This window comes from Cervus canadensis, chromosome 3, assembly GCF_019320065.1.
Source record: "Cervus canadensis isolate Bull #8, Minnesota chromosome 3, ASM1932006v1, whole genome shotgun sequence".
In the NCBI taxonomy this organism is placed as follows: Eukaryota; Metazoa; Chordata; class Mammalia; order Artiodactyla; family Cervidae; genus Cervus; species Cervus canadensis.
Window position 1 is genome coordinate 111,712,431 of NC_057388.1, and position 27,404 is coordinate 111,739,834.

Genomic DNA, 27,404 nt, shown 5'->3' on the forward strand with positions numbered 1-27,404 from the left:
AAGAAAGGTGGAGAGGGAGGTGTTCTGTTTCATTCACATGAGCGTGTGGCCTCTGGAAGGTCCAGGAAAGGAGAGAAGGAGGGAGGGTTGAGTCAGGAGCAGATTGGCGTGGCCAGTACACAGAGGGGCCACGGCCACGGGCCAGGAGGGGAGGGGAGCCTCACCTCGTGTGCTGACGGCTCCTGTGACTCCTGAATTACTGAGTGAGAGTGTAAGAGTCTAGTAAAATCCTGCCCACTACTACGCAAAGTTTACAGCCTGGGGGCTCCGCGTTACCTTATCCCAGCTATGCACATCAAACCCAGGTTTCAGATGTTCAGTTCAGTCACTCAGTCGTGTCCGACTCCTTGCAACCCTGTGGACTGCAGCACGCCAGGCTTCCCTGTACATCACCAACTCCTGATTTTTACTCAAACTCATGTCCATCACATCGGTAATGCCATCCAACCATCTCATCCTCTGTCGTCCCCTTCTCCTCCTGCCTTCAATCTTTCCCAGCATCAGGGTCTTTTCCAATGAGTCAGTTTTTTGCATCAGGTGGCCAGAGTACTGGAGTTTGAGCATCAGTCCTTCCAATGAACATCTAGGACTGATTTCCTTTAGGATGGACTTGGTTGGATCTCCTTGCAGTCCAAGGGACTCTCAAGAGTCTTCTCAATACCACAGTTCAGATGTTGCGTTTTTTTAAATCATTAATGGAATTTAAGAATTTCTCAGTTGGTGAGTTTACCAGTCTCAGTTCTAAGTGGCACTGAGATTGCTTGGTATGCACCAACCAGATCACGATCAAATGGCACAGTATTTCCAGGGGTGTAAGTGAGAAGGTACTGTGTTTTGGTCCCATCCCCTCCCACATCCGTGTCCTGAACTTGACCACCTCCCTGCCAGGCCCCATCCTTTTGCTTCTCTTTCTTTGTCTACCACATATGTTGTGTAAAAAGCTGGAATCAAGATTGCTGAAAGAAATATCAATAACCTCACATATGCAGATGACCCCACCCTTATGGCAGAAAGCAAAGAGGAACTAAAGAGCCTCTTGATGGAGGTGAAAGAGGAGAGTGAAAAATCTAGCTTAAAAGTCAGCATTCAAAAAACTAGGATCATGGCATCTGGTCCCTTCCATTCATGGCAGATAGATGGGGAAAAAATGGACACAGTGACAGACTTCATTTTCTTTGGCTCCAAAGTCACTGCGGATGGTGACTGCAGCCATGAAATTAAAAGACGTTTGCTCCTTGGAAGAAAAGCTATTACCGACCTAGACAGCATATTAAAAAGCAGAGACATTAATTACTTTGCCAACAAAGGTCTATAAACTTAAAGCTGTGGTTTTTCTGGTAGTCATGTATGGATGTGAGAGTTGGACCATAAAGAAAGCTAAGCGCCAAAGAATTGATGCTTTTGAACTGTGGTGTTGGAGAAGACTCTTGAGAGTCCCCTGGACTGCAAGGAGATCCAACCAGTCAATCCTAAAGGAGATCAGTTCTGAGTATTCATTGGAAGGACTTACGATGAAGTCTCTAATACTTTGGCCACCTGATACAAAGAACTTAGTTGTTGGTTTGTTTTTATTTCTTTTGCAGTATATTTAAGGTAAATCCCAACCATGCTATCATTTCATCCACAAGAGTATTAATCTGGTGAGGCTTGGGGGTTTTGTTTTTAAACAGGAGCCAGTAAACCCCGAGGCCCGGTGCCTCACACAGCTCTAAGCCGGCGTTCCAGGCTGTCAGGGAAGCCTGGACCCTCTATCCTGTGTTCTGTGTGTTTTTACTCTCAAATATAAAATGGTATCATTTCGTATGTATTCCCCTGTCTCTTTCCCCGCGGGACTCTTTCGGAAATTCATCGTGTTGGAAGAAGTGGCCAGAGTGGACAAGCTTGTGTGTGGTGTGCTGTGCGACTGTCCGACAGCTTATTTGTGACTTCTCCTTGTGGTGAACTTTCATGCATTTCCTGGTGGGCACAGGCAAACGTTCTTCTCGGTGTAAATCATTGTTTTACCATCTGTTTCATTTCTTACGTGCCATACTGCAGGTGGAAGCCAGGGACTCTGTATACTTTTACTAATTGTTAGAAAATAAGTAATTACTAAGTAATACGCAGGATCATTTCAAATTTTAATCATTTAAAATGTTATTAAACTAGAAAAGCCAAATTTAGCCTTGTTTTTTCTTTAACAGTGAATTTTGACTGTATTTTCATTAACTCTAATAATGACTATTTTTAAAAGATACTGTAACAGCTTAAATCCATGCTTTGTTTTGATTTTTTTTTTTTTTTTTAACATTTTTCAAAAGCAGTCACCTAACTGTGGACACAGTTGTGGTCTTTCTGCCCCGTGTCATGTATTCCTGTTACCACTCTGATCTGAATTATTTCTGCTTTGTTTATTGAACACTGTTCTACACTGGCTTGTGCAAAAGCATCTGCTAAATGTGTTTGGTCTTAATTTACAGGAACAGCGGCAACTACTAGGACCACCTTAATAGACAAAAGTGGTATCTGGATTTTTTTTTTTTTTTTTTTTTTTATATTTGAGGTGAAATTGAGCAGGGGACACAGTTCTTTTATTACTTTTAAATCTGTGGGCTCCTCCCCTAGAGTAGAAATGTAGGTTCATTAAGGTCTGAATCAATGTTCCTGTCTGTTTTGTACTTAGGGCTGGTCGGGGCAGGGGAGTAAGGTGTTCGGAGAAGTCAGGCAGCCCAGCTGGTGAGACGCGGTGAAACGCGTGGCCCTCTTCAGTTCAGGGGCCCGGCCGGCCGGGTAAAGTGGAGGCCACCCCTGAAAGCAGAGAGAAACCCCCGGTCCCCTCCATCGCTGACGCCCCACCCCGTCCCCAGGCACCCAGCCCCCGCCCGCCCTCCCTCCTCTCCCCGCCTGCCCTCCCTCCTCTCCCCGCCTCAGTTCTCAGTGCAACCTTCTGGAATCCTGTTCCCGGGAACTCCTCGGACGCCTCTCCAGCCTCGGGCCCCCGGCTCCTCCTCAGAGGCTGCGCTCCGAAAGCCGCGCTGGGGCCGTTGCGGGACCCCTACGTCCCTCCCCGGGCTCCCGTGAAGGTGCGCCGGCTCTGGGTGCTGCCCGCCCGGCCGCCCCGCAGCGGCGCCGCGGTCTCCGCGCCCAGCGCCCTTCCCGGTGACGGTTCCCGGTGCCGCCGCCTCTCACTGCGTCCAGCCCTCCCCGGGCCGCGAGGAACGCGTCCCCGGGCAGCCTCTTCACGCCTTCAGGGCCGGAATGCCTGGAGAGTCTGCGTTTCTTTTTAAGTTGTGATCGGAGAGTAGTTGCTCTGCAGTTTGTGTGTCTGCGGTGTGGCACAGTGCCCGCAGTGTACATACACACATGTCCCCTCTGCTGGGATTTCCTTCCCTCTCAGGTCACAGAGCAGCGAGGAGAGCGCCCTGTGTCTTTCGGCAGGTTCCCATCAAATGTCTGTTTTCTGCGTAGTCGTGTGTTCTGTCAGTCCCAATCCCCCAGCCCATCTGGCTGTCCCTTTCTCATCTCAGTCGCTCTAAGTATTCTCTAGATCTGTCTCTCTGCTTTGCAAGTAAGTTCATCTGTACTGTTTTTTTTTTCTGTATTCCACATATAAGCAATATTATATAATATTTGTTTTTCTAACTTCACTCTGTATGGCAGTCTCTAGGTTTTTCCACGTGTCTGCAAATGGCACTGTTTCACTTCTTTTTACGGCTGAGTAATGTTCCATTGTGTATATGTACCACATCTTTATCCGTTCCTCTGTTGACGGACATTTAGGTTGCTTCCATGTCCTGGATGTTGTACATAGTTCTGCAGTGGACGTTGGGGTTCACATGTTTTTGAATGTTGGTTGTCTCCAGGTATGCCCCCAGGAATGGGATTGCTGGGTCATATGGTAGTTCTACTTTTAGTTTTTGAAGGAACCTCCGGTACTGTTTTCCATAGTGGCAGTACCAGTTTACCTTCCCACCAGCAGTGAAGCAGGGTTCCCTTCTCTCCACATTCCCTCCAGCACTTACTGTTTGTAGAGTTTTTGATGATGGCCATTCTGACCAGTGTCAGGTGTATAGTTTTGTTTTGCATTTCTCTCATAATTAGTGATATATTGAGCATCTTTTTATGTGTTTGTTGACCATCTGTGTGTATTCTTTAGAGAAAGGTCTAATGTCTATTTAGGTCTTCCACTCATTTTTTTATTGGGTTGTTTGTTTTTTTCATATTGAGCTGCATGAGCTGTTTGTGTGCTTTGGAGATTAATCTCACGTCTGTTGCTGTCTCTCTCAGCCCACTCCAGTTTGATTCCTCCTGTTGAAACCATGGGAACACCTGCCTTGCTCGGGTCCCCAGTGTCTTAGACAGAACTAAGGTCAGAAGCTACATTTCAGATACTGTCATTAGGATGAAAATAATAGCTCACATTTATCACACACCGCGTTGCCACTTTCAGCCAGGACCCTCATAGATGTTAAGTGATTTACCAAAGATCATACAAGACGTAAATGCAGCGACTATGTGAGGCCCAGACAGCCGTGCCCTTTTCTGGCCTCCAGCATAGGTCTTGTTGTTTTTGGCTGTGACTTTGCAGGTACAAACTCTGTGGGTTCCCCACCATCTAATCTGTCTCTAAATGTTCCTCAGGCTTCAGGTTGGGTCTCTATCTGTGATTGATGGTGGCTCCCACTCTCTAGTGCCCGTCAGAGATGAGCCTCCACAGTCCAGCCTCCAAGGATGGGTCACAAGCACCTCAACCTCCCTGGGTCCGAAAGCCAGTCTTTCCACTCTGTCATGTTCTGTCCTCATAGACAGGTCCACGGTCCCTTTATCATGTAGCTGCACGTGAGTGTTTGTCGTACACACATCACCAGAGAAGAATCCATAGGATTCTGTGCTGCCCGTTTACAGCAGTACAACTGTTAAAAAGTCAGCACCTGGGAGCTCTGAGTTGGATGCTAGGGTGATGAACAGTGGAATATTTTACGCTTCCAAACCAGTGAGGCATATTTCGTTAAGCGAGTGAGGTTTATCTCATTATTAAGTGAAGAAAGTTGTAGAACAATGCATGGTTGATCCCAAGAAAGTTAGGTCTCTGTAGGGATCAGCCCAGATTTCCTTTTTTTTTTTTTAACGTTGTGTTTTCTTGAAATATTAGTGTTTTCTTGAAAATCCAGACCTGAGGTGTATTCAGGGAAAAAGATGCTCTAGCCAAGTCAGTTTGAGTGGGAGATGTTTTATACTGTTTTTATGACAGGAATTCATAAGACATGTTCACTTATTAAGGCCTCTGAACTCTTGTAGCAAGCAAAATATTTAGCTTCAGTAAAGCTATCATTTCCCCAGATTCGCTGGATGATCTGTTCAGTTGATGCTCCGGTTAGTGTCTACAGACATCTGTCATAAGTGCTCTTTTAAGAAAGCCCTTTCCTTACTAATGAAACTGAGTTACTAATATCAAAGAGGATATAGCTTTTAGGATTCTTGGAGGTCGTTTGGTTAGTTCATGCTTGTATTCAACGAAAAAATCTTATGCACCATTAATCTTGAGAAATAGACTGATTAGTTCACAGTTTGAAGTGTTAGAACACTTGTTTTAATACTGATTCCATTGGCTTTCGTATCCCTTTGGAACAAGTCTCTTTCATGAGGCAAGTCCTTGAATATCCAACCTCCCTTCTCCTCCTAGACATCTTTATTTTGAGTTCCCCTACCGTATCTTAACTTCGCTGGGAGAGGGAAGGGTGAAGTGAGCAGCGCTGTGACTGGCCCAGGCTTCTGAGGCCAGGGCTGGGGTGGGATGGGACAGCAGGCTCTGCCCACCCATCCCTGCCCTGGGTTGGTTGCATTTTGTGCCTTGGTTTCCTGGGCATCCAGTGAAAGGAGCCAATCTGCAGTTTCTCTGTCTGAAAACTTGAGTGTTCCTCCTGGATGTTCATGACCACAGTTGGAAACCCTGTGATGCCAAGGAGTCACTGTAACAGTGCTTTTGCCCGACTTTCTAAGTATATATTTGGTTTAGTTGTGTTTTTTGTTTTTAGTATCTCCTGGCTTTTTGGACATCCTAAGTTTTATGGCTGTGGGATGTGAATTATTAGGAAAATATTTTTATCCCTTACCCCAAAACCATTTCAGCCTCTGACTTTTCATGAGGTCTGCCTGAGGTTATTGATAGTTTTTGATGGCCCGGTTATGGGATGAAGGGCAGGTGGTTTGTAAAGTGGTTTTATTCCTGAAAATTCCATACTGGCAGATAAGTCAGTCTTTTCTGGGCACTCGTGTTATTGAATTTTTATTCCAAACAGTTCACCATCAAACATCGAGGGATGTATCCAGTCAGTTCAGTTCCGTCGCTCAGTCGTGTCCAACTCTTTGTGACCCCATGGTCTGCAGCACACCAGGCTTCCCTATCCATCACCAACTCCTGGAGCTTGCTCAAACTCATGTCCATCGAGTCGGTGATGCCATCCAACCATCTCATCCTCTCTCGTCCCCTTCTCCTCCCGCCTTCAATCTTCCCCAGCATCAGGGTCTTTTCCAGTGAGTCAGCTCTTCTCCATCAGGTGGCCAAAGTATTGGAGTTTCAGCTTCAGCATCAGTCCTTCCAGTGAATATTCAGGAGGGATACATAAGCAGATGAAATCCAAACACAGCCCCTCGAGCATCACCAGAGCATCCCCTATGCATTCGGGCCCCACCCACGTGCCCCTTCAGGGAGGGGCTGGGCTCCCAGGGGGCCTCCAGCTGTAGGGCCCTCCCTGGCCTCCCCGCCCGGTGCACTTGCGGGCACTGAGTCCCCAGGAGCAGAAGCACAGATTGTGCCGCCCCGTGTGACAGTCCAGGCAGCGCCGGACACCCAGCTGCCTCCCGGGCGGGGGCCACCTCACCGTCCACCCAAACTCTGCCCCAGCATTTGCTCCAGGGAGCCCAGCCTGTGACCAGCAGGTCAGCTGCTGTCAGCACACGGCCTGATTTTGAAGACATTTCTCTGATGTTCGTATTTTTAACGTTTCCTTTTAGATGTAGTTTTCTTTCTCTGTTGTAGTATAAGTGATAAATGTTAAATATATAAATGGGAGGCTCTCTGGGGGGTATTAAAAATATAAGATAAGGTTAGAGTCTTTCAGCTTCTCAGTTAAGTCAGTAACGGCATGTGGATTTTTGTGAACTGTGTAAATTTTGGATACTCAGTGAGGACAACTAGGAAACGGGAATGACTCATTTGAAAGGGAAAACAATAAAGCACCTAAAAGCAGAAGTAAGATACTTTGCTGAATTTTCACCACATGAGCTGAGATTTGGCTGTGGCACCAGATTCCCACGCGTAGAACTAGACAGAAAATGTGTGTAATAAAGTAGACTTGATATTTTAACATGAGAGATTGTGTTTGATCTTGGAATACCAGTTGCTCTGATGCAGTAAGACTCATAACTGGAATCAGATGTACATTAGGAGAAAGAAAGAGCACATTGGGGTGCTGATGTTGAATGGGGACAAGGAGGTCATGTAGGGGAAAATCACTGGCCATTTTATTCGGTGTACCTTATTAAACTTGGGGTGGAAGTGAGGCGGGATAAGTGCCTTGTTATTTTTGTTGAGTCTCTCAGTCATGTCCAACTCTGTGACCCCATGGACTCCAGCACACCAGGCTTCCCTGTCCTTCACTACCTCCAAAAGTTTGCTCAAACTCATGTCTGTTAAGTCGGTGATGCCATCCAACCATCTCATGCTCTGTCACCCCTTTCTCCTCCTGCCTTCAATCTTTCCCAGTATCTTGCCCTTTTCCAACGAGTCAGCTCTTCACATCAGGTAGCCAAAATATTAGAGCTTTAGCATCAGTCCTTCCAATGAACATTCAGGGTTGATTTCCTTTAGGATTGACTGATTTGATCTCCTTGCAGTCCCGGGGACTCTCAAGAGTCTTCTCTAACACCACAGTTCAAAAGAATCAATTGTTTGGCGCTTAGCTTTCTTTATGGTCCAACTCTCACATCCATACGTGACTACTGGAAAAACCATAGCTTTGACTACAGGGATCTCTGTTGGCAAAGTAATGTCTCTGCTTTTTAATATGCTGTCTAGGTTGGTCATAGCTTTCCTTCCAAGAAGCATCTTTTAATTTCATGGCTGCAGTCACCGTCCACAGTGATTTTGGAGCCCAAGAAATAAAATCTGTCACTGTTTCCATTGTTTCCCCGTCTGTTTACTATGAAGTGATGGGACCAGATGCCATGATTTAGTTTTTTGAAAGCTGAGTTTTAAGCCAGCTTTTTCACCTTCATCAAGAGGCTCTTTAGTTCCTCTTTGCTTTCTGCCATAAGGGTGGGTTCATCTGCATATCTGAGGTTATTGATATTTCTCCCAGCAATCTTGATTCCAGCTTGAGCTTCATCCAGTCTGGCATTTTGCATGATGTACTCTGCATATAAGTTAAATAAGCAGGGTGACAGTAGACAGCCTTGATATACTCCTTTCCTTCCCAATTTTGAACCAGTTTGTTCTATGTCCAGTTCTAACTGTTGCTTCTTGACCTGCATACAGGTTTCTCAGGAGGCAGGTAAGGTGGTCTGGTATCCCCATCTCTTTCAGAATTCTCCACAGTTTGTTGTGATTCACACAGTTTAGGGTTTAGCGTAGTTAATGAAGTAGAAGTAGATGTTTTTCTGGAATTCTCTTGCTTTTTCTATGGTCCAGTGAATGTTGGCAATTTGATCTCTGGTTCCTCTGCCTTTTTGAAATCCGGCTTGTACATCTGGAAGGTCTTGATTCACATATTGTTGAAACCTACTTTGAAGAATTTTGAGCGTTACCTTGCTAGCATGTGAAATGAGTGCAATTGTGTGGTAGTTTGGACATTCTTTGGCACTGCCCTTCTTTGGGATTGAAATGAAAACTGATCTTTTCCAGTCCTATGGCCACTGCTGAGTTTTCCAAATTTGTTGGCCTATTGAGTGCAGCACTTTCACAGCATCATCTTTTAGGATTTGAAATAGCTCAGCTGGAATTCCATCACCTCCACCAGCTTTGTTTGTAGTGATGCTTCCTAAGGGCCCCTTGACTTCACACTCCATGATGTCTGGCTCTAGGTGAGTGATCACACCATCGAGGTTATTTATAAGACCATTTTTGTACAGTTCTTCTGTATGTGTGTGTATATATATATATATATATATTTTTTTTTTTTTTTTTAGTTTTTTATTTGGCTGCTCTGGGTTCTAGTGGCATGTGGGATCTAGTTCCCTGGCCAGGGATTGAACCCAGGCCCCCTGCATTCCAAGCTCAGTGTTTTAGCCAGCGGACCACCAGAGGAGTCTATTCTTCTGTGTATTCTTGCCACCTCTTCTTAATATCATCTGCTTCTGTCAGGTCCATACTGTTTCTGTCCTTTATTGTGCCCATCTTTGTATGAAAAGTTCCCTTGGTATCTCTAATTTTCTTGACGAGATCTCTAGTCTTTCCCATTCTATAGTTTTCCTCTATTTCTTTGCATTGTTCATGTAAGAAGGCTTTCTTACCTTTCCTTGCTATTCTTTGGAACTCTGCATTCAGATGGTTGTATCTTTTCTTTTGTCATTTGCCTTTCTCTTCTTTTCTCAACTATTTGTAAGGCCTCCTCAGACAACCATTTTGCCTGTTTGCATTTCTTTTCCTTGGGGATGGTCTTGATCACTGCCTCCTGTACAGTGTCACAATCATCATCCATAGTTCTTCAGGCATTCAATCAGATCTAATCCCTTTAATTTCTTTGTCACTTCTGCTGTATAATCTTAAGGCATTTGATTTAGGTCATACCTGAATGGTCTAGTAGTTTTCTCTACTTTCTTCAATTCAAGGCTGTATTTTGCAATAAGGAGTTCAGGATCTGAGCCACAGTCAACTCCTGATCTTGTTTTGCTGACTGTATAGAGCTTTTCCATCTTCAGCTGCAAAAAATAAAATCAGTCTAATTTCAGTATTGACCATCTGGTGATGTCCATGTGTAGAGTCATCTTTTGTGGTGTTGGAAGAGGGTGTTTGCTGTGACTAGAGTGTGTGTTCTCTTAACCTTTCTGGCATGTGACATCTTGTGCACACCAAGACCCAGTGGGAGGAGAAATTCAGCTATTTTGGAGAAAGGATGAGGATTTCCAGGAGCTGGGCCGCTGCCCACTTTTTGGCCTTTTCTGGTGGTCCGTGGAGCTGTCTTGGTGCCTGTGGCTGTGTCACGTAGCATGCTGAGATGTTGCAGTGAGTGTGCCCCGAGACCCACGGTCTAGTGGAAGTCAGCCACCCACCGTCCTGGACCTAGCTGCTGCTGACCAGTTTGTGTCGTGGCCTTGGGCTGGGTCATTCTTTTAAAGGTTGTGTGCCCTGCCCCGCTCAGTCTCACTATGAATCCAGAACACCCCAGTTCCTCTCAAGTGGGGTGATGGCATGTACCACGCAAGGTCGAGAAAAGGCAGATTGAAGTCAGGAAACATTTGCAAAGTGGTTGCTGAGGTGTCAAGTTTCTTAAAACTAAGAGGATTCATGCTTGTGTTAGACATTTTTATGTTTCACTTTTGGACGTACCTATTTGGATGTAGACATAAAGTGTTTTTAAGATTAGGAATGATGTTGTGGTTTCATAAAATATTAAGCCCCGTCGCTTAGGTTACAAATACCAGAGCTGATTAGGCTTCAGAAGTTCAGGCACTGTCCACTCGTGTGGCCGCCACTGTCCTTCAATGTGCCTTAGCCCGCGGAGAGCTCCGCGCAGCCACTGAGGCGCTGGGTGCACTGAACCCCTCGCAGGCCGTGACACCTATTCTTAGTATTCCAGACACCATGTACCTCCCAGCATTTATTTTCTGGAGCCATTGAAGTAATTCGCTGTTTCCTAGTTTTACACCAGAAGTACTTGTTTAAAAACCACCGCATTTTGATGTAATATGCATAGACATTCCTTGAAGTATGTCTGTAATGTTTTATATTGGGAAGTACTGACTTAACACAATATTGGATAGCTAACGTTCCTTATCTGTGGATCCATAATCCTGAGGCATTGTAAATTGTATTTTGCAGTCGCTTCATACACTTAGAGATAATAGCCATTACCACTTGTCAACCCTGATAGCTCCATTGGTAAAGGATCTGTCTGTATTGCAGGAGACCCCGGTTCGATTCCTGGGTCGGGAAGATCCGCTGGAGAAGGGATAGGCTACTTCCCTTCAGTATTCGCAGGCTTCCATGGTGGCTCAGCTGGTAAAGAATCTGTCTGCAATGCAGGAGACCTGGGTTCAATTCCTGGGTTGGAGAAGCTATCCTGGAGAAGTGAAAGGCTACCCACTCCAGTATTCTGGCCTAGAGAATTCCATGGGCTGTATAGTCCATGGAGTTGCAAAGAGTCGGACACGACTGAGCGACTTTCACTTCACTTCACTTCGCCCCTTGTCAAGTGTTTACTGTGTGTTGGATAGACCTGCGTCTATCCTGCAGACTAGGAAATTGAGACTTACAGCAGTGAGAAGTCACTTGCCCATGACCATATATCTGTAGGTGTGGAGCTAAGGTTCAAACCCAGGTCTCCCTAAATTCAGAGTACATTTTAAATATTGATAGTTCTTGCCCAATTCCCTCCTTAAAAAGGAGTGACTGGGGATCCACTGGCAGTCCAGTGGTTAGGACTGGTGCTTTCACTGTCGGGGTCCAGATTTCAATCCCTGGTGCGGGAAGTAAGATCTCGCAAGCTGCCCACTGCCCCTCCTCCCCCCAAAAGAAGTGACCCTTCCCCCTCACTTTCAGCCTCACCACCATTTGTATTTTGCCAGATGCTAAGTGAGTTTTTTTTTTTTAATTCACAGGTAACTGGTGAGATTGAACATTTGGCTTTTTTGTTAGCTGTTTGTGTTGCTCTTTCTGGACGTTTCCTTTGCCTTTTTTCCTTTGAGTTTGTCTAACTGTTATGTAGGTCAAGTAATGTAGTTTAAGTTGTGATATCTTTTGAAGACCAGCAAAACAGCATGTTAGTTGTGCTTGTGTATAAGTTTTACCAGCTCTTCTCGGCGCACTCTAATAAACATAATGATTTTGAACTAAGCGTCTACGTACGCATATCACACAGACCATGTACTATGAAAGTGTCGTCACACAGAAAGAGAAAGAATCTCTGGATCAGAGTGCAGAGGCGTCTGCCAGGGCCTGCAGACCCAGTGTTGCTCTCAGCGTGTGGCCAGCATCCTCTCACACTACCCCCGCCTAATCAGTTCCCTTTATTTCTTCTTCAGGTTGGCCTGCGATGAGATTTCATTCTCTCCATTCAAAGGACATCATTTCTGAGCCGCTGTGAATAACTTTGGAATGATAACTGTATGTTTTCATCTGATGGAGAATTAGCTGAACCTTGACCAAGGATCGCTGCACTGGACGACTTGAGACTCTTACTCACCATGTCATCCAACCGGAGTCAGAACCCGCATGGGCTGAAACAGATCGGCCTCGACCAGATCTGGGACGACCTCCGAGCCGGCATCCAGCAGGTGTACACCAGGCAGAGCATGGCCAAGTCCAGATACATGGAGCTCTACACGTATCCGCCGCCGCCGCGCGCGCACCCGGGGCTGGGGGCCTCGCTGGGCCGGCCCGGGGCGCGTTAGGGGTGTTACGGCATGTTCTCTCTGCAGTCCTCCTGGGATAGAATCAGTAAGGTCGGCTTTTAGCCTTCAGAGTTAACTCATTCACTCTGTCTGCGTTTATGAACAGAGGTGAAAGTGGCCGCTTGGTGGTCTAAAGCAGTGCTCTTCAGCCCAGGAGCCTCTCGTGGCTCATGGCTGTTTCCATTTGAAATCATTAGTCGTGGTACCCGTGTTCTAAGCACGCAGTAGGTAATCACTTCGACCAGGGCAGGAAGTTCTGTGGCAGGGCGCTGCTTACCGCTGGGGGCTTGGGTTTCTGTATTGTCTGGGGCTGCCCTCACGCAGCGGGTCAGGGTGGAAGAGCTTGCGTCAGAAGTGGTCTGGTCCACAAAGCCCAAAATATTTACCATCTGGTTCTTCATGGGACAGGCTTGCGACTCCCATGTAAAAGGGTCACCACATGGAGCAAAAGTTGCATTGTTGTGGCCTTGTTTTACAAATACGATGTCCAGGTGGTTCACTCTGTTTGGTCCCTGATAGGTGCAAGGGACTGCCGTGTGCTAGAAGGTTGTGTTGTCTGGTGTATGCAGTTGGCCCTCCTGATCCACGGAGGCAGAACTCCAACTGGACTTGCCATTTTATGTGAGGGACTTGAGCGCCCACAGCTTCTGGCATGGGAAGGTGAAGTGGTCCTGGAACCTGACCCCCACAGGTACCAAGAGATGGCTGTGTGTGTGTACACCAAGGCGTACTACTTAACTTGTAGAATTTCTCGAATCCATTCAAATATCAGAAATTGCAGTTGAAACTAGCTCACCAAAGGGCGGATTGCTACTGATTTGCTCATTTTAGGAGTTTAAAGTTGTTAGTTCAGGGCAGATTTAAGTTTAAAGCTTTAATGTGTATCAGTGATTATCAAACTTGGTTATGTGATAGTCCAGGAGGCCCTCAACTATGCTAATATTTTATGGTTTTAAAAAAGTTTAACATTAATTTGAATAGGTATGGAACTATATGTCTGTCTCTAAAATGAACACTTATTGTGGGTATAGACCAATTTTCATAAATACATATATACTTACACTGTAGAATACTTCAACAGATAGCTGCTTTATTGAGTTATAATTCACATACCCATAAAATTCACCCTTTTTAAATGTCCAGTGCAGCAGTTTTAGGTGTACTCACACATTGTGCAACCGTAACCGCTGTCTAAATTTAGAGGCTTTTCATCACCCCCAGAGCAGCTAACTGTGCACCCTTGCTAGTCACTTCCCATTCTGTCCTCCCCCCAGTTCCTGGCAACTGCTAACCTACTTTCTGTTTCTATGAATTTGCCTATTCTGGACATTTTACATAAATGGAATCACACAATCACACAGTGTGTGGCCTTTTGTGGCTGGCTTCTTTCACTTAGCATAATGTTTCCAGGCCTCATTCTTGTTGCAGCACGTGTCAGGACATCATTCCTTTTTACAGCTGAATTTGATGCATATTCCATATTTTGTTTATTCATCTATCAGTGATGGGTATCTGGCTGTTAGGAACCATATTATAAATATTGTGTGTGAGTTTTTGTGTTTTGTGCAGATGTGTTAAAAAACACGTGTATATATAGGAGTGGAATCATTGGGTCATGTGACATGTCGAACACTTTTAAGGAGGCCGTAATCTTTACAAATGAGAGGATATTGATCCCTTCAAGAAGGCTGTGGCTTGCTAGGTGTGACAGGTTTTGTGGTGGAGGTTTTTGAGGTGTGGTTTTTGGCTTTTTTGTTTTTTTTTTCTTGGTTGGTTATTTTGTTTAATTCTTTAAGTCCTAGAGCTAAAGATGGTGATTCCAGTGATGAAACAAGGCCCTTGGTTGGATTTCTGCATGCCAACAACAGGGGAGTGCTAGAATAGAAACGATGAAAATTTAGTTGCTAGTTTGTCTCCAGGGAACTTATTAGTTTTCATTTTTGACCAGCCCAGATTGGTCCTTGTTCAGTATAATGTTTTGGTCTTAGAACTGTTTCTCTTCCTCTGCTTGCTGCAATTACTAAATTCTTTTATTCTATAAATACAGTTTGTCGTTTTGATGCTTTCCATTTTAATTTTTTTTTTTCAGGAATAACTCTTGAGTAAGATTCTTCTAGTTCTGTCTGAGAAGATAATAGTTTCATTTATTTAGTACATTTATTAAGAGTGGAGAATCTGCCACCCTTGAACTGTTGCTGTAAAACTGCTCACCAAACCCTCCTGGGTTGTGAGGGCATGAGCCCACCGTGCCCCACTTTGCTGACAAAGCAATAAAACTGTTCTTTTCTACTTCTCCTCTCCCCCCGCAAAAAAGAGATTGGAGATTTCTGAACTTGACATTAATTCCTTAGGTATTTGTGAAATCAGAGCTGCCATTTGAGTCCTGGGTATCAGACACCGTGCTGGGAACCATCTACATCTGGTTGGAGGCTTACATCAGTCACCCACGAGGGCTGGTGGTAGTAACCCTGGTGCAGTGCTGTCGGAAACCCAGTCTCCCAAAGCTTGGGTAACTTGCCTAGTTGTTATAGCAACCACTGGGCAGTGATGACGCTCATCTGAAATTCTGAGTAGCCTGACTCTAGAAACTGCCTTTATCCACTCTGTGGCCTTCAGATTCTGTATGTGAATGAGCCATAGTTCTCAAAATATTTTCTGTATTTTCCTTAGGAAGTTCCAAAAGAGTCTGATCAACCCTTAAATATTAACTTTTAGGATATAGACGAAAGAGAATGTCTACTTGTGTTTTTTAATTGAATTACTGAAAATCATAAAATTCTGCTGCCTCCTTCACCTGCATTCTTTAACATCAGTGTTATTTTCCAGTATAGAAGAACTCAAGTCATCTGGCACATTTTTCTAGAACGCATCTTCACTTCCATTCCAGTCATTTACACACAGCTTTTGGAAACTGTCGCCGTACCACGGTTCTATCTCAGCCTCAGTTTACATAACAGTGTTTGTAGAACTTTCTCTTTCGGGTGTACATTCAGTCTCCATGTAACCGCTCGGCTGCATCGCCCTTTAAGATAATCTCCCAGGGCTGGTGTCCAGTGACGGATGTTCTAACGCTGGCTTGTGAGGTTGTGTTTCAGGCTGGGAGGTACTTTGGGTCCTGGGGAGAGGGAGCAGACTGCATCTCCCTGCTGCAGTCAGACCAGGGCCGGTGGAGGAGGCCTGGCCGGGAGAAGGAGAAGGGGTCCTTTCTCCATCGTCACTGTAGACAGCAGCTCACAGCGAGATCTTTACCCTCTGTTTATCTTCGAGAAACACTTGACACATTTTCTAGAAAAAAGTAACCAACTTCTGGAAGTGCAACTAGTGTTCCTAGAGCCTTTAGCAACCACTGGCACTCCCTGGTGCTACAACAAGAAGTTGGGTTATTATACAGCGTAAATGTTTTTCTTGATTTCTCAATTTAGAGTAGCAAAAGGAAGAGAAGGCAAGTTGAGGAAAGAGCGGGGGAATAAGGTTCCAGAGCACCTGAGTCAGAAAGATCTAGTTCAGTTATTAATAACTTTGTTCCCAGCCATTCAGAAAGGCTTCTCTTTTCCCCTTAAAGTTCAGCCTGTTGCCCTGGCTTCCCACTGGATGGTGGTTAGCAAGTCTGATTTTCCGTCTTGGGTATGTAGAGTACAGTGCAGCAACTTTTTTTTTTGTTTTTTCTTTTTGGAGTAAAATATAGGAGTATGTTCTATGCTGGTGGGTAAATAATAGTAGATTTCCTTTCTTTTGAACTTGAAATGGGTAGTGAAGTTTCCTATTCGGTTTCTTTCTTTCTGTTTTAAAGTAATTCATTAGTTACGGCTGTGCTGGGTCTTCACTGATGCATAGGCTTTTTTCCCTGGTTGTGCCGTGCGGGGGCTGCTCTCTAGGTCGGTGTTGTTGGGGAGCTCGGGCTTCAGTAGTAGCTGCTCTGAAGCATGCAGAATCTTCCCGGACTAGGGATCAAACCTGTGTTCCCCGCATTGGCAGGTGGATTTTTTACCACTAAGCCACCAGGGAAGCTTCCTGTTTGAGCTTCTTGACGCCACTGTGTTTCCATGCTCAGAGAGCAGGCACGGGTCCTGACTTTGGGCAGGGGGTGCGGTGTGATGGGGGGACCCCCGTGGCGAACCTGGGAGCAGCCGGTCATGGCTCGTCTAGCCGGCAGGCCACCTGGTTAAGTTTGTTGGTTTTGCTAGGCCCCCGATCTTCCTGCTTCTCACTTCCAAGTAATTCTTTTTTTTCTGAAGTCATTGTTCACCTCGAATCATAATTTTAGCTTCCCTTGGAGTCAGTTTAAATTTCTATGTTGATGTCTTTGTCTTTTTCCTCTCTGCCTGCAGACGTTCTCAGACACTTGACAGGGTCTGTTTTCCTCCCTTTGGTGCTGTGAGCTGAGTTAGTTTATTCTGATTTCAAAGTTCCTTTTTTCCCTGGCAGTTACATTAAGGATGACATTCCTATTTCCTAGCCTGGGCTGCTTACCTGTCCACAGGTTGGAATAAAAGCATATTCCAAATTCGCAGTTAAGCTCTGTCCCCACAGTCTGTGTGGAGAAGGAAATGGCAACCCACTCCAGTATTCTTGCCTGGAGAATCCCAGGGACAGAAGAGCCGGGTGGGCTGCCGTTTGTGGAGTCACACAGAGTCAGACATGACTGAAATGACTTAACAGCAGCAGCCACAGTCTGCGCCTCAGTTCGCATCACTGGGGTGGGGTCGCTCTCCTCCCCAGAGCGGCTCCCGGGCCCCTGGCAGAGCCGAGAGCCCCCCAGGGCATGCGGTCGTGTCGCTGCTCAGCGCCCGCCAGCTGGGGCGTCGTGTCGCCCTGCCCTCACTCTTCTAGGTCGCCGGCGTCCCCCTCTGCCGGCTCCTCCGCGGCGGCCGTGGCCGCGGGGCCGGTGTTCCAGGCAGCAGCCGCACTCCTGGCCCGCCTGCCGCAGGATTCTCTGTCCTGTAGAGAAACTCGGGCTTGTGGAAAAGCAGATCAGACAGAAAGAATGTCAGCTTGTTTTCACAGTGCCTTGATGATGGTCCCAGTCCATCTTGAGGTAACCACGCAGCCAGTGAAGGTATTTGGACATCTGTCATCTTGTACCTTTTATTCCGGAGTCGTAACATTAATCCGGTTTTGCTCACCTAACAAGCATGGCTTTCCTCAAATAAACCTAAATGTATAGAGGTATTTTTTTTCCAAATGTATGCAGCTCTTCTCATATATACGTATATATATACATACAGATACATTTATCCATATTTTTAGAATAAGGCTCTGGAGGATATAACTGGTTCACAGACCAAAGAAATGCAAAAGGTCAGTAAGCCTGTAGGAGAATTGTCAACCTCTTAATTGTTAAAGAAATGAAGAATTTAAGACATTGTAAACCTCTCAGGTTGACAGCCGTTTTAGAGAAATGATCGCAGCCAGTGCTGGCCCAAGTGAAAGAAGCTGGAGCTGCCACAGTCAGGGGGTATCAGTTTGCTGTGATCTTTCTGGGGAAGTTTAGAAATACACAAAAAGGTACTTTGACCCACTGATTTTTAACTTTTAACTGTCCTAAGGAAATGTGCTGCGTCACTAAAGTCCTGTCCAACTCTTAGCGACCCCACGGACTGGAGCGCACCAGGCTCCTTTGTCCACGGCGTTTCCCAGGCAAGAATAGTGGAGTGGGTTGCCATTTCCTCCTCCAGTTTTGTTCAAATTGTATGTGTCAGGGATTCAGAATATTTCATATTTGGAAACAACAGGAAACAGCCTCATTCTTCAACATTAGGGATTTGATATAAATGGCCATAAACAGCCATTAAAAATTCACTGAAGATTATTATTCATGGACATGTACAATGTCCCTAATAACGGGGAACGCAGGATATGAAGTGGTTTGTGTGATGTGAACCCCCAGGACATCATCTGTGCTTCTGAAAAGCTTTACATAGCATGGGAAGTGTCTGTCCATAGTTATTGGGCTTATGGATGGTTTTTTAAAACCTCATCTGTGCTTTCTAGGCTTTCAGTATAGAACATACATTTTAAAATACAGTTGATTAGTTTTTGCAGGTTTCCCTTGTGCAACTAGAAGTCCTAGTTATTTCACTCACTTGCAAAATTCCTTCTGTCTTTCGTTACTGACACGGTACTGTTAAAATAGTTTTGGGGATTGAGAACCCAAATCTATCTTCCAGAGGAAACCCATAGAAATTATATTGGGTTGGCCATAAAGATGTTACAGAAAAACCCGAGTGAACCTTTTAGCCAACTCAGTAATCATATTGCGTAGTTGTCTCTGGAGGCAATTTTGGGGGTTTTATTAGTATAAACATGGTATGTTGAGCTTTCTTCTAAATTTGATTCATGGTGTGTATACTCAGAGCACTTTGAGCTTTGTTAAAACAAATTTTGTGGTTAATCACAGGCTGTTGTGTGCAGTTTTTGCCTTTGAAATAAATGTGAATTTATTTGCTTCGTCTGGTATATTCCCTTTCAGGGCTATACCTGCCACAGCCCAGAGAGAACTTGGTTCTTAAATAACTTTGCAGACGACAATGCGGGGTGGGAGGCGGGCCTGCCGCTCCTGCCAGCGGGTGCAGCTGGAACGTTTGTGGACACAGCTTTTAGTGCAGAACCCTTCCAAACGATGTTAATACAGGCAGCTGCTCAGATTTCCACTGTAAGTTCACTTGGATAAGAAGGGGTCGCAGAAAGTGGTTCTGTTCAGAAGGAAGGTGGCTTGAGTTTGGTAGTAACTAAAAGTCACAGATTGATTCCCCAGATGTGCTGACTTCATGCTGTAAGGCTGGTGCCCTGTGGTAACAGACAGGGGGGCCGCTGCCCGGTCATAGTGTTACCAGGCACCCTGGGCATCACAGCCAGGGACGGCGTGTGGTCACACAGTGCCTGGATGCCTGAGGCGGGGCGGGCACCCAGGCGATGTCTGCCTGAAGCTTCGCCTTCACCTGACCCCTTTCAGGGTGACTTGTCCCTACCAGTCACGCAAAGAATGTATTTTGGCGAATGATGAAGCAGTCGTGGGATGCAGAAGAGTTGTGGGCCTGTTTCAGAGGCGGGCCCAGGCTCTGCTCTTGATGGCCAAGTGTCGCCAGAGACCCCAGGTGTCTGCCTCAGGTCCCACTCACTGTCCCAGTCTGATGGCGGCGCCAAAGGAACCCTTCCAGGGAACCTTTTGAAAACAAGGTCAACGTTTTAAAAGTCCGCGGCACGGGCTTGTCAGGCTCTCGCTGCCCTAGTGTAAAACAGCCAACCCACTGACTCCCGAAGGTGGCTTCTGTTTGATTGCCCCCGTTTCCTCCTGGGTCCCCAGGCCAGCTTCTCAGATGAGGACCAGCTGGGCTTTGGGCTGAAGCTTTCCACAGTCAGGCACAACTACCCATTTTGTGGCCTAAAACTTACTTGTAGAAAAAACTGCATGGGCTTGAGAGTAGATCCCTGTGGGGGCTTTCTGCTATGTAATTTTTGATTTTTAGATACATAATCCTGTTGTCAACCTAGGCATTTAACAGGGCGCACAGTGAAAGGCACACATCCTCCCAGCCGCCTCCGCCCCACCCCGGCCCATCAGTCTCTCCAGGGTGGTGTCGGCCATGCCTATCTGTCTGCACACGCGTATACAGAGATGAGCGTTTGTCTGCAGCCTAGGAGCGCCCTTTAACCCCATTCCCAGGTTTCGGTGGCCGTGTACCTGGGGTGGCTCCCTGGTCGTCGGGCCTGCAGGGAACTTGCTCTGAGTCCTCCCCTGAGCGTGAGGACCGGTCTTGATGCAATACTGTTTTCTGCTGGTGTCTCACCAAGCGGAATTGTTCCTGTCACTCTAGAACCGTGCATCTTCGTTGGAGACCATAGAAAAACGCATTCTCCTTGATTCCTTTGATAGCATGTGCACGTTAATTAGCCGTGGGGTTGCCTTAGCCATTGGTTCTGTTACATAAATGCTATTAGACATGCTGAAGATAAATACTCTGAAACCAAAATTAATTTTGGCACATAGCAGTCTGGATGCAAAATATGTTTATTTTGGATAATTCTTAGTTAGGTCATCTGTTTAATTTTAGGATTCTGACTTAGTTATTGTTAATTTTGTGTTCTATTTTATTTTTATGTTCTGTAGATACTATTCTGGCTTGTATTTTTCTTTCTTCTTTGGTGTTTCAAGTATTATAGGGCTTCCCAGGTAGCGCAGATGGGAATCTGCCTGCAATGCGGGGGACATGGGTTCGATCCCTGGCTTGGGAAGATCCCCTGGAGAAGGGAACAGCTACCCACTCCAGTATTCTGGCCTGGAGAATTCAACCGCACGACTTTCACTTTCTTTCAGCTATTATAAGCTATCTCAAATGCCTTAAAACAGTGGAAGGGTGTGTGTGTGTATGTGATGCAATATTTAATAGTCTCATTTCATTAATTTGAAAGCCTTTGATGATAGGCAATACAGACAGCTATTACTGCAGAGGAGATGCTCAGAGGAGGGAGGAAGATATTGACACTACTGAAGTTGGAAGGCTTCAGAACTAGTGGAAGCTAAGTGAACCTCAAAAGATGAGTATAAATAAGGAGGAAAAAATGAGAAAAGGGAGAAAGCCTTGCAGAGTTTTGCTTGAGGGAGAAAGATGGATGTGAAGTGGGAAGTGGCACCACGAGAAGGCACGAGGCTGGCCAGGAGTAGATGCTGTCAGACTGGCCCCCGGAGTTAGTTTCACCGGCTTTGACACAGGACGACTCCAGATCGTGGTGAACCTTGCAGACCAGGTAAATGTGTTTGTTACCGTTATTTTTTGAAAGCATTATAGGTCCACAGAGATGGATATATGACTTGAGAATCTGTGACTTTAGGAGGAGGAATCTGGAAGCCAAGTGGAGTTAATACCGGAAAGAGATCAAAGGCACAGGAAGACCAGCTTGTTCTTGGCAGTCCAAGTGCGATGTTGTGTAAGTTCTGAGCTAGGGTAGTGGTGATGGAAACAGGAAACAAAGGGAGCAGATTTCTGGGCTTCTGGCCGAAGGTGAAATTTGTTTTGACTTTCCCATTGGTGGCATCACTAAAATGATCATCATAAAATCATTTTAAATCAGTGAGGACAAAGAATGGCAGAGAGATGAGATGAGAAATTTAACCGTTTGCTTGTTCTTTTTCTTTAACGCAAAGCAGACTGAGTCGCCGCACTGATCACCGGGGTGTAGGAAGCCTCACTTTAGAGGGAGCGTCCCCGAGGAGGGTCCGGGGACAGCACCGCCGGCCCTGTAGGACCAGAGAAGCTCAGAACCTGAAGGCTCCGGTTTGGCAGAAGGTGGAGGGGTGAGACTGGGCAGTGCTGGGAGGGGAGGGATGGATTCAGAGTCTGCAGACCTGAGAGCCTGTCACTTCCCTCTCCTCGAGTGTAGACCCCCTGACAGCTGAGAGCCTGTATCCCGGGCAGAAGACTCGCTGCTTCTGTTTAGGACACACGGAATGGGAACATCACGGAAATTTATAAACAGGAGGCCTAGCACAAGTTGGGATGAATAGGAACTAACAACCGTGGCTGTGATGGAAAGTTAGCATTTAAGTGACTGGTCCGTCATTGTGTATCAGAACACTGCTGGTAATGCAGGGACAGAACAGTTCTCTGGAAAAGCTGAACAACCTGAAAAATAAATGCATTTGTCAACACAAAAGGTGAGCTGTGCAGAGCTATGGCCCACCAGCCTCCCTCAGGCCAGTGGTATTTCCAGTTGGTTTTTTAGTGCCTTATCATTTTGAGTACTAAGCATTAATAGTGTTTGAAAGAACAGAGTACACATAGAATAAAAGAGAACAGGAAGGAACTGACAATACAGGGAAAAGAAGAAAATGTTTTTAAAAGTAACATTTTTGAATGTTAGTCGCAAAGTCTGAGATGAGAATCTCCTCATGGCAGTAAGTTAGGAACAGGACACTGAGAAAAGAACTCACATTTGCAATTGCAACTCGGGTTTTAAAAAGAATAGTAATAGAAGGCCCTGAAGGACATTAAAAAGGAAAGATACGAGGGCAAGTAGCTTTGCAAACAGAAGTAAGCCAGGAGGCCCAATAAATATCTATTAGAAATTCTAAAGAAAAACAGGGAGAGAAGAGTTTTTGAATTTATAATAGTATTAATAGAGAGTATAAAGTAACTTCCCGGAAGTGAAGATGTTAAATCACTAGTGCTGAAGATAATAAAGGATGAAAAGATGGATCCTACAAACAAAACCATGGCGTTTCTGTACACGGAACTGAGAGACCCAGCCGCCTGTGGGCTGAATGGGGCGGGACAGAGTTCCTGGGTTAGCGCTGCCCAGAGGTGCAGAGAGCGGCCAGTTCAGGCTGGGGCTGGAGGACGGGGTGGCGGTTGCAGTTATTGCCAAAATTCCCTGGTGGCTCAGCTGGTAAGGGGTCTGCCTGCAATGCAGGGGACCTGGGTTCCATCCTGGCTTGGGAAGATCCCCTGGAGGAGGGCATGGCAATCCACTCCAGTGTTCTTGCCTGGAGAATCCTCAAGGACGGAGGACCTGGTGGGCTCCAGTCCATGGGGTTGTGAAGAGTCAGACATGATTGGGTGACTAAGTACAATGTTAAGTGAAACCGAGCTTTCAGTTACCAAGAGTAGCTCGTCCTTATGAAGAGGGCTTCCCTGGCGGCTCAATAGTAAAGAACCTGTCTGCCGATATAGGAGACACAGGACACTCAAGTTTGATCCCTGGGTAGAGAAGATCCCCCGGAGGAGGACATGGCAACCCACTTCAATATTCTTGCCTGGAAAATTCCATGGACAGAGGAGCCTGGCAGGCTACAGTCCATGGGGTTGCAAAGAGTCGGACATGACTGAGCACACACATACATGTGAAGAGGCACAGTTAGGGAAAATGAAGGTAATTTAGCAGCTCAAATTGGAGAAGGAAATGGCAACCCACTCCAGTATTCTTGCCTGGAGAATCCCATGGACAGAGGAGCCTGGTGGGCTACAGTCCACGGGGTCGCAAAGAGTCGGATACAACTGAGCGACTTCACTTTCACTTAGCAGCTCAAATATTGAAATAGTTGGAGCCTAGCAGCCTGTCTTAGGCCATCAGTCTATCACAACATAGTTAAGAGCACTGTTACAGTAAGTCTAATAAATAAAAATAATAAAAGGACCAAAGTGGTACATAGGCATTTGCTCAGTAGTAGGTAAATGACTGGCTTTGTAGCTTTGCTTCTGGTTTTAGGTAGTAAAGCATTTCTAATTGTCTAGCTAATTGGGCTTCCCTGGTTGCTCTGTGGTAAAGAATCCGCCTGCCAATGCAGGAGACTGTGGGTTTGATCCCTCTGTCGAGAAGATCCCTTGGAGGAGGAAATGACAACCCAGTCCAGTATTCTTGCCTGAGAAATCCCATGGACTGAGGAGCCTGGTGGGCTACAGTCCTTAGGGTCACAAAAGAGTTGGATACGACTTAGCAACTCAACAACAACAACAACAAATGGCATCAGAAGTTTAGGGGTTTTTATGTTTTGCTTTGAAGGTTTTTACATGTTATTTTCTGTCTTGGAGTTTTCAACCTTTTATCATAAAAAAATTTTACAGTCAAAAGAATTTTACAGAGAAGACCCATTTTACTGGACTTGCTCAATCACGTATCTGTCTGCCCTGAATCCATATATCCATCCATCCATTTTATTTTGCGCATTTCAGAGTAAGCTATAGACATCAATACACTTCTCACTAAATGCTTGAGCATGTACATCATTAGAGTTTGAAATTTGCTTATAGTTTCCAGTAGAGAAGCTTTGACTAGCACATTTGCCTAAGTAACCCAAAAACCTACCCAGATAGAGGACGTCTTCATCCTGTGGAAGGTTCCTTGATGCTTCCCAGTGCATCCTGGCCTCCCCCACGGCGGCCACCATAAATTAGTTTGGCTGTTCCCAGGAGTTCATCCAGAGGGCAGTAGAGAGTATGTTCCCCTTCTGTAAGGCTGCTTTCATTCAGGGCGTTTTTGAGATTTATCCGTGTTACCTAAGGGGCAGTAGTTTTCTTCCTTTTGCTGAGTAATATTCCATTGTATGAATACCTCAGTTCCTTGATTCATTCTTCTAATGATAGATACCTGAGCTGTTTCCCATTTTTTTTTTTTTTTTGGGCTATAGCAGGGGGAAAACGGTATCTAAGTGGTGATCTTTTGGGGAGCAGAATGCTTTTATATCCTTGGATCGACACAGAGCAGTGGGATTGCTGTGTTGTGTATTAATGGTGTCTTTGACAGTGTAAGAAACTGACCGACTGTTTTTCCAAAGCGGCTGTATCATTTTGGAATCACGTGAGCAATGTTTGTGAGTTCTCGTTGCCCCACAGTATTGCCAGCGCCTGCTTGGAACGTCATTCTCTTTCATTTTAGCCATTCTGGGGGTGTGTGTCATGCTATCTCATGGTTTTTATTTGCATTTCCCCAATGATTAATGAAGTTGAGTCATTTTCATATGCTAGTTTGCCATTTGTATGTTGTCTTTTGTAAGGTATCTGAGTCTTTTGGGGTTTTTGGGGGGGATTACTATGCTTTTTATTATTGAATTGTAGGAGTTTTCTCAGACTTGTCTTGCTATTTCCTCCCAATCTGAGGCTTGCTATTCCTCTTCTTAATGGTGTTTTTGAGTGAGCAGGTACTTTATTGTGAGGAAACCTGATTTGTTTATTTTCCTTTACACTTACCTCCTGTGACCTATGAGAAACCTTTGTCTGGATCACAAAGATGCTGTGTTTCCCTCTTGAAGCTTTGTGGTTGGGGCTGTTCCGTTGAGGTCTGTGATCCATCTTGCGTTAACTTCTGTGTGTGGTGTGAGGCAGGGCTGGAGGTTGCTCTTCCTGCCGCGAGGCTCTGCAGTTATTCCAGAGTCATTTGTTTCCCCCAGAGGGGCAGTTTGGTGCCTTTGTTAAAACTGACAATGTAACTGTGGTTTTGTTACTAAAATTGTTTCATTGAGATGTGTCCAGTGTAAAGGGATGATGTATTACTACTTTGATTTGTTTATATTTTGTGACGTGTGGCTGCATCTGTATTCATGTGGGATTACTGGTTGCTGTTTTCATTTTTTATAATTTCTTACTGTGGCATTATGAAAATTCTTGAAGTCAGATAGTATGTCTTCCAACTTTGTTCTCCTACCCCAGGATTTTTTGACTATTCTAATTCCTTTGTGTTTCTCTATAATAAATTTTATTGTCAGTTTGCCAATTTCTACCCTAAAAATTGCTGGATTACAATTGGTATTGTGTTGAATTATTTTAATAGCAGTCTTATTGAGATATAATTCACATGCCATACAATTCATCCATTTAAAATGTTCATTTCAGTTGTTTTCAGTATATTCACAGGTATATTCAGTCTTCACATTTTAGAGCATTCTCAACATCTCAGAAAGAAGCCCTGTACCCTTGAGCTGTTACTTCCTTAGTCCCCTACCTCCCTGCTGATCTACTTTCTGTCCATAGATTTATCAGTTCTGAACATTTCATGTAATGTAATCATGTATGACACATGGGCTGAAGCTTATGCCCCAAAATTCACATGTTGAAGCCCGGACCCCAGTTTTGCAGTATTTAGATGGGACCTTTAGGGAAATAATTAAGATTAAATGAGGTCATAAAGTAGGGCCCTGATCTATAGGATTGGTGTCCTTAAGTCTTAAAGACCCCCAAGACAATATTATAAACATTAGTTTTAAATCATTCTTTGTATTTTAAAGAGTTAAGAAAAATAGTCTTTTGTAAAATTGCACAGCTATTTATTATTTCTGACGCTCTTCATTCTTTTCTAAAGATCCAGGATTCAACCTAGTATGAATTTGTCTGTACCTAGAATTTAAGTCTATACTACATGAAGGCTCTTGATTTTATTTTATCTGAAATTACCCTTATTTTGCCTTCATTTCTGAAGAATACTAGTTAGCACTGCCTCGTGTTTTCCATGCCTGAATGGTTAATGGTGAGGGTGATGCTAATTTGCCAATGAAAGTAGAGTTGAACTCTGGGTAGAAATTTTAAAAGAGCGTTTAAGAGCTCCCCCACCCCCACCCCCCTCCACCCCAATTAAAATTTTGCCTTTCATTCTGTTCTGTGAGGCCCAGGGTTCCTTGCCTTGTTTGAAGGTCCTCTGAGGAGGTGAGGCTAAAAGGAAATAACGGTGGGGTGAGAGCGTGTTCTTTGCACAGAGAATACTTTGTGAAGAAGAAAGAATTCTGTGGTTAGAAGTTCTTAAATACTCTAGCCCTGCTTTCCCAAAAGAATGGTTCTTTGATACCTGAAGAGATACGTAAACTTTATCTGTATGTCCAAAGGAACCATGTACTGAAACGCTCATTTCTAAGTTGTTAAGTTCTTTCCACTTACTGTCTTTTTAACACCTTTCTGCCTTGATCTCTGGATGTGCCCTGCCCACTGCTTCCCGGGCCGCGTGTCCGTCACGGCCTGCTTATCTGCAGGCTTCACCCCGTCCCCCGAGCCCCCACCCCACCTTGTTCTTAGTCTGCAAACCGTTAAGGACCATAGGAAGAATCTGCCCCAAAAGAGAAAACCCTTGTAATATCAAGCAAGCTCAGGTTCAAAACTTACAAAACGGATGAGAGCAGATTAGGAGGAAAAGCCGGTGCGGGGCTCTGGCCAGCTCTCCACGATGCTGTCACTCTCGGTGTCCAGAGGAGGGCGCTGTGTGGGAAACACGCGTCGCCTTCAGGGCGCACAGGCCCAGAGGAGTGAGGCTGTGTACAGCCTTTGAGAATGAGTCAACCAGTTTATTTAACTTTTCTTTATTCGCTTATAAGAATGTTGTGATACATCTTTTTACGTCTA

At 45.2% G+C, this 27,404-nt stretch overlaps 1 protein-coding gene across 3 annotated transcripts in view; it reads left to right on the forward strand.

Moving 5' to 3' along the window:
• The window catches only part of CUL1 (cullin 1), an 89,037-nt gene that overhangs the window by 23,105 nt on the left and 38,528 nt on the right, over window positions 1-27,404 (forward strand). For all 3 annotated transcript variants that reach the window (XM_043464016.1, XM_043464014.1, XM_043464015.1), the window contains exon 2: window positions 12,220-12,521. In XM_043464016.1, the coding sequence (XP_043319951.1) occupies window positions 12,382-12,521 (140 nt within the window). In that variant the 5' untranslated portion in view covers window positions 12,220-12,381. The remainder of the gene's footprint in view (window positions 1-12,219; window positions 12,522-27,404) is intronic.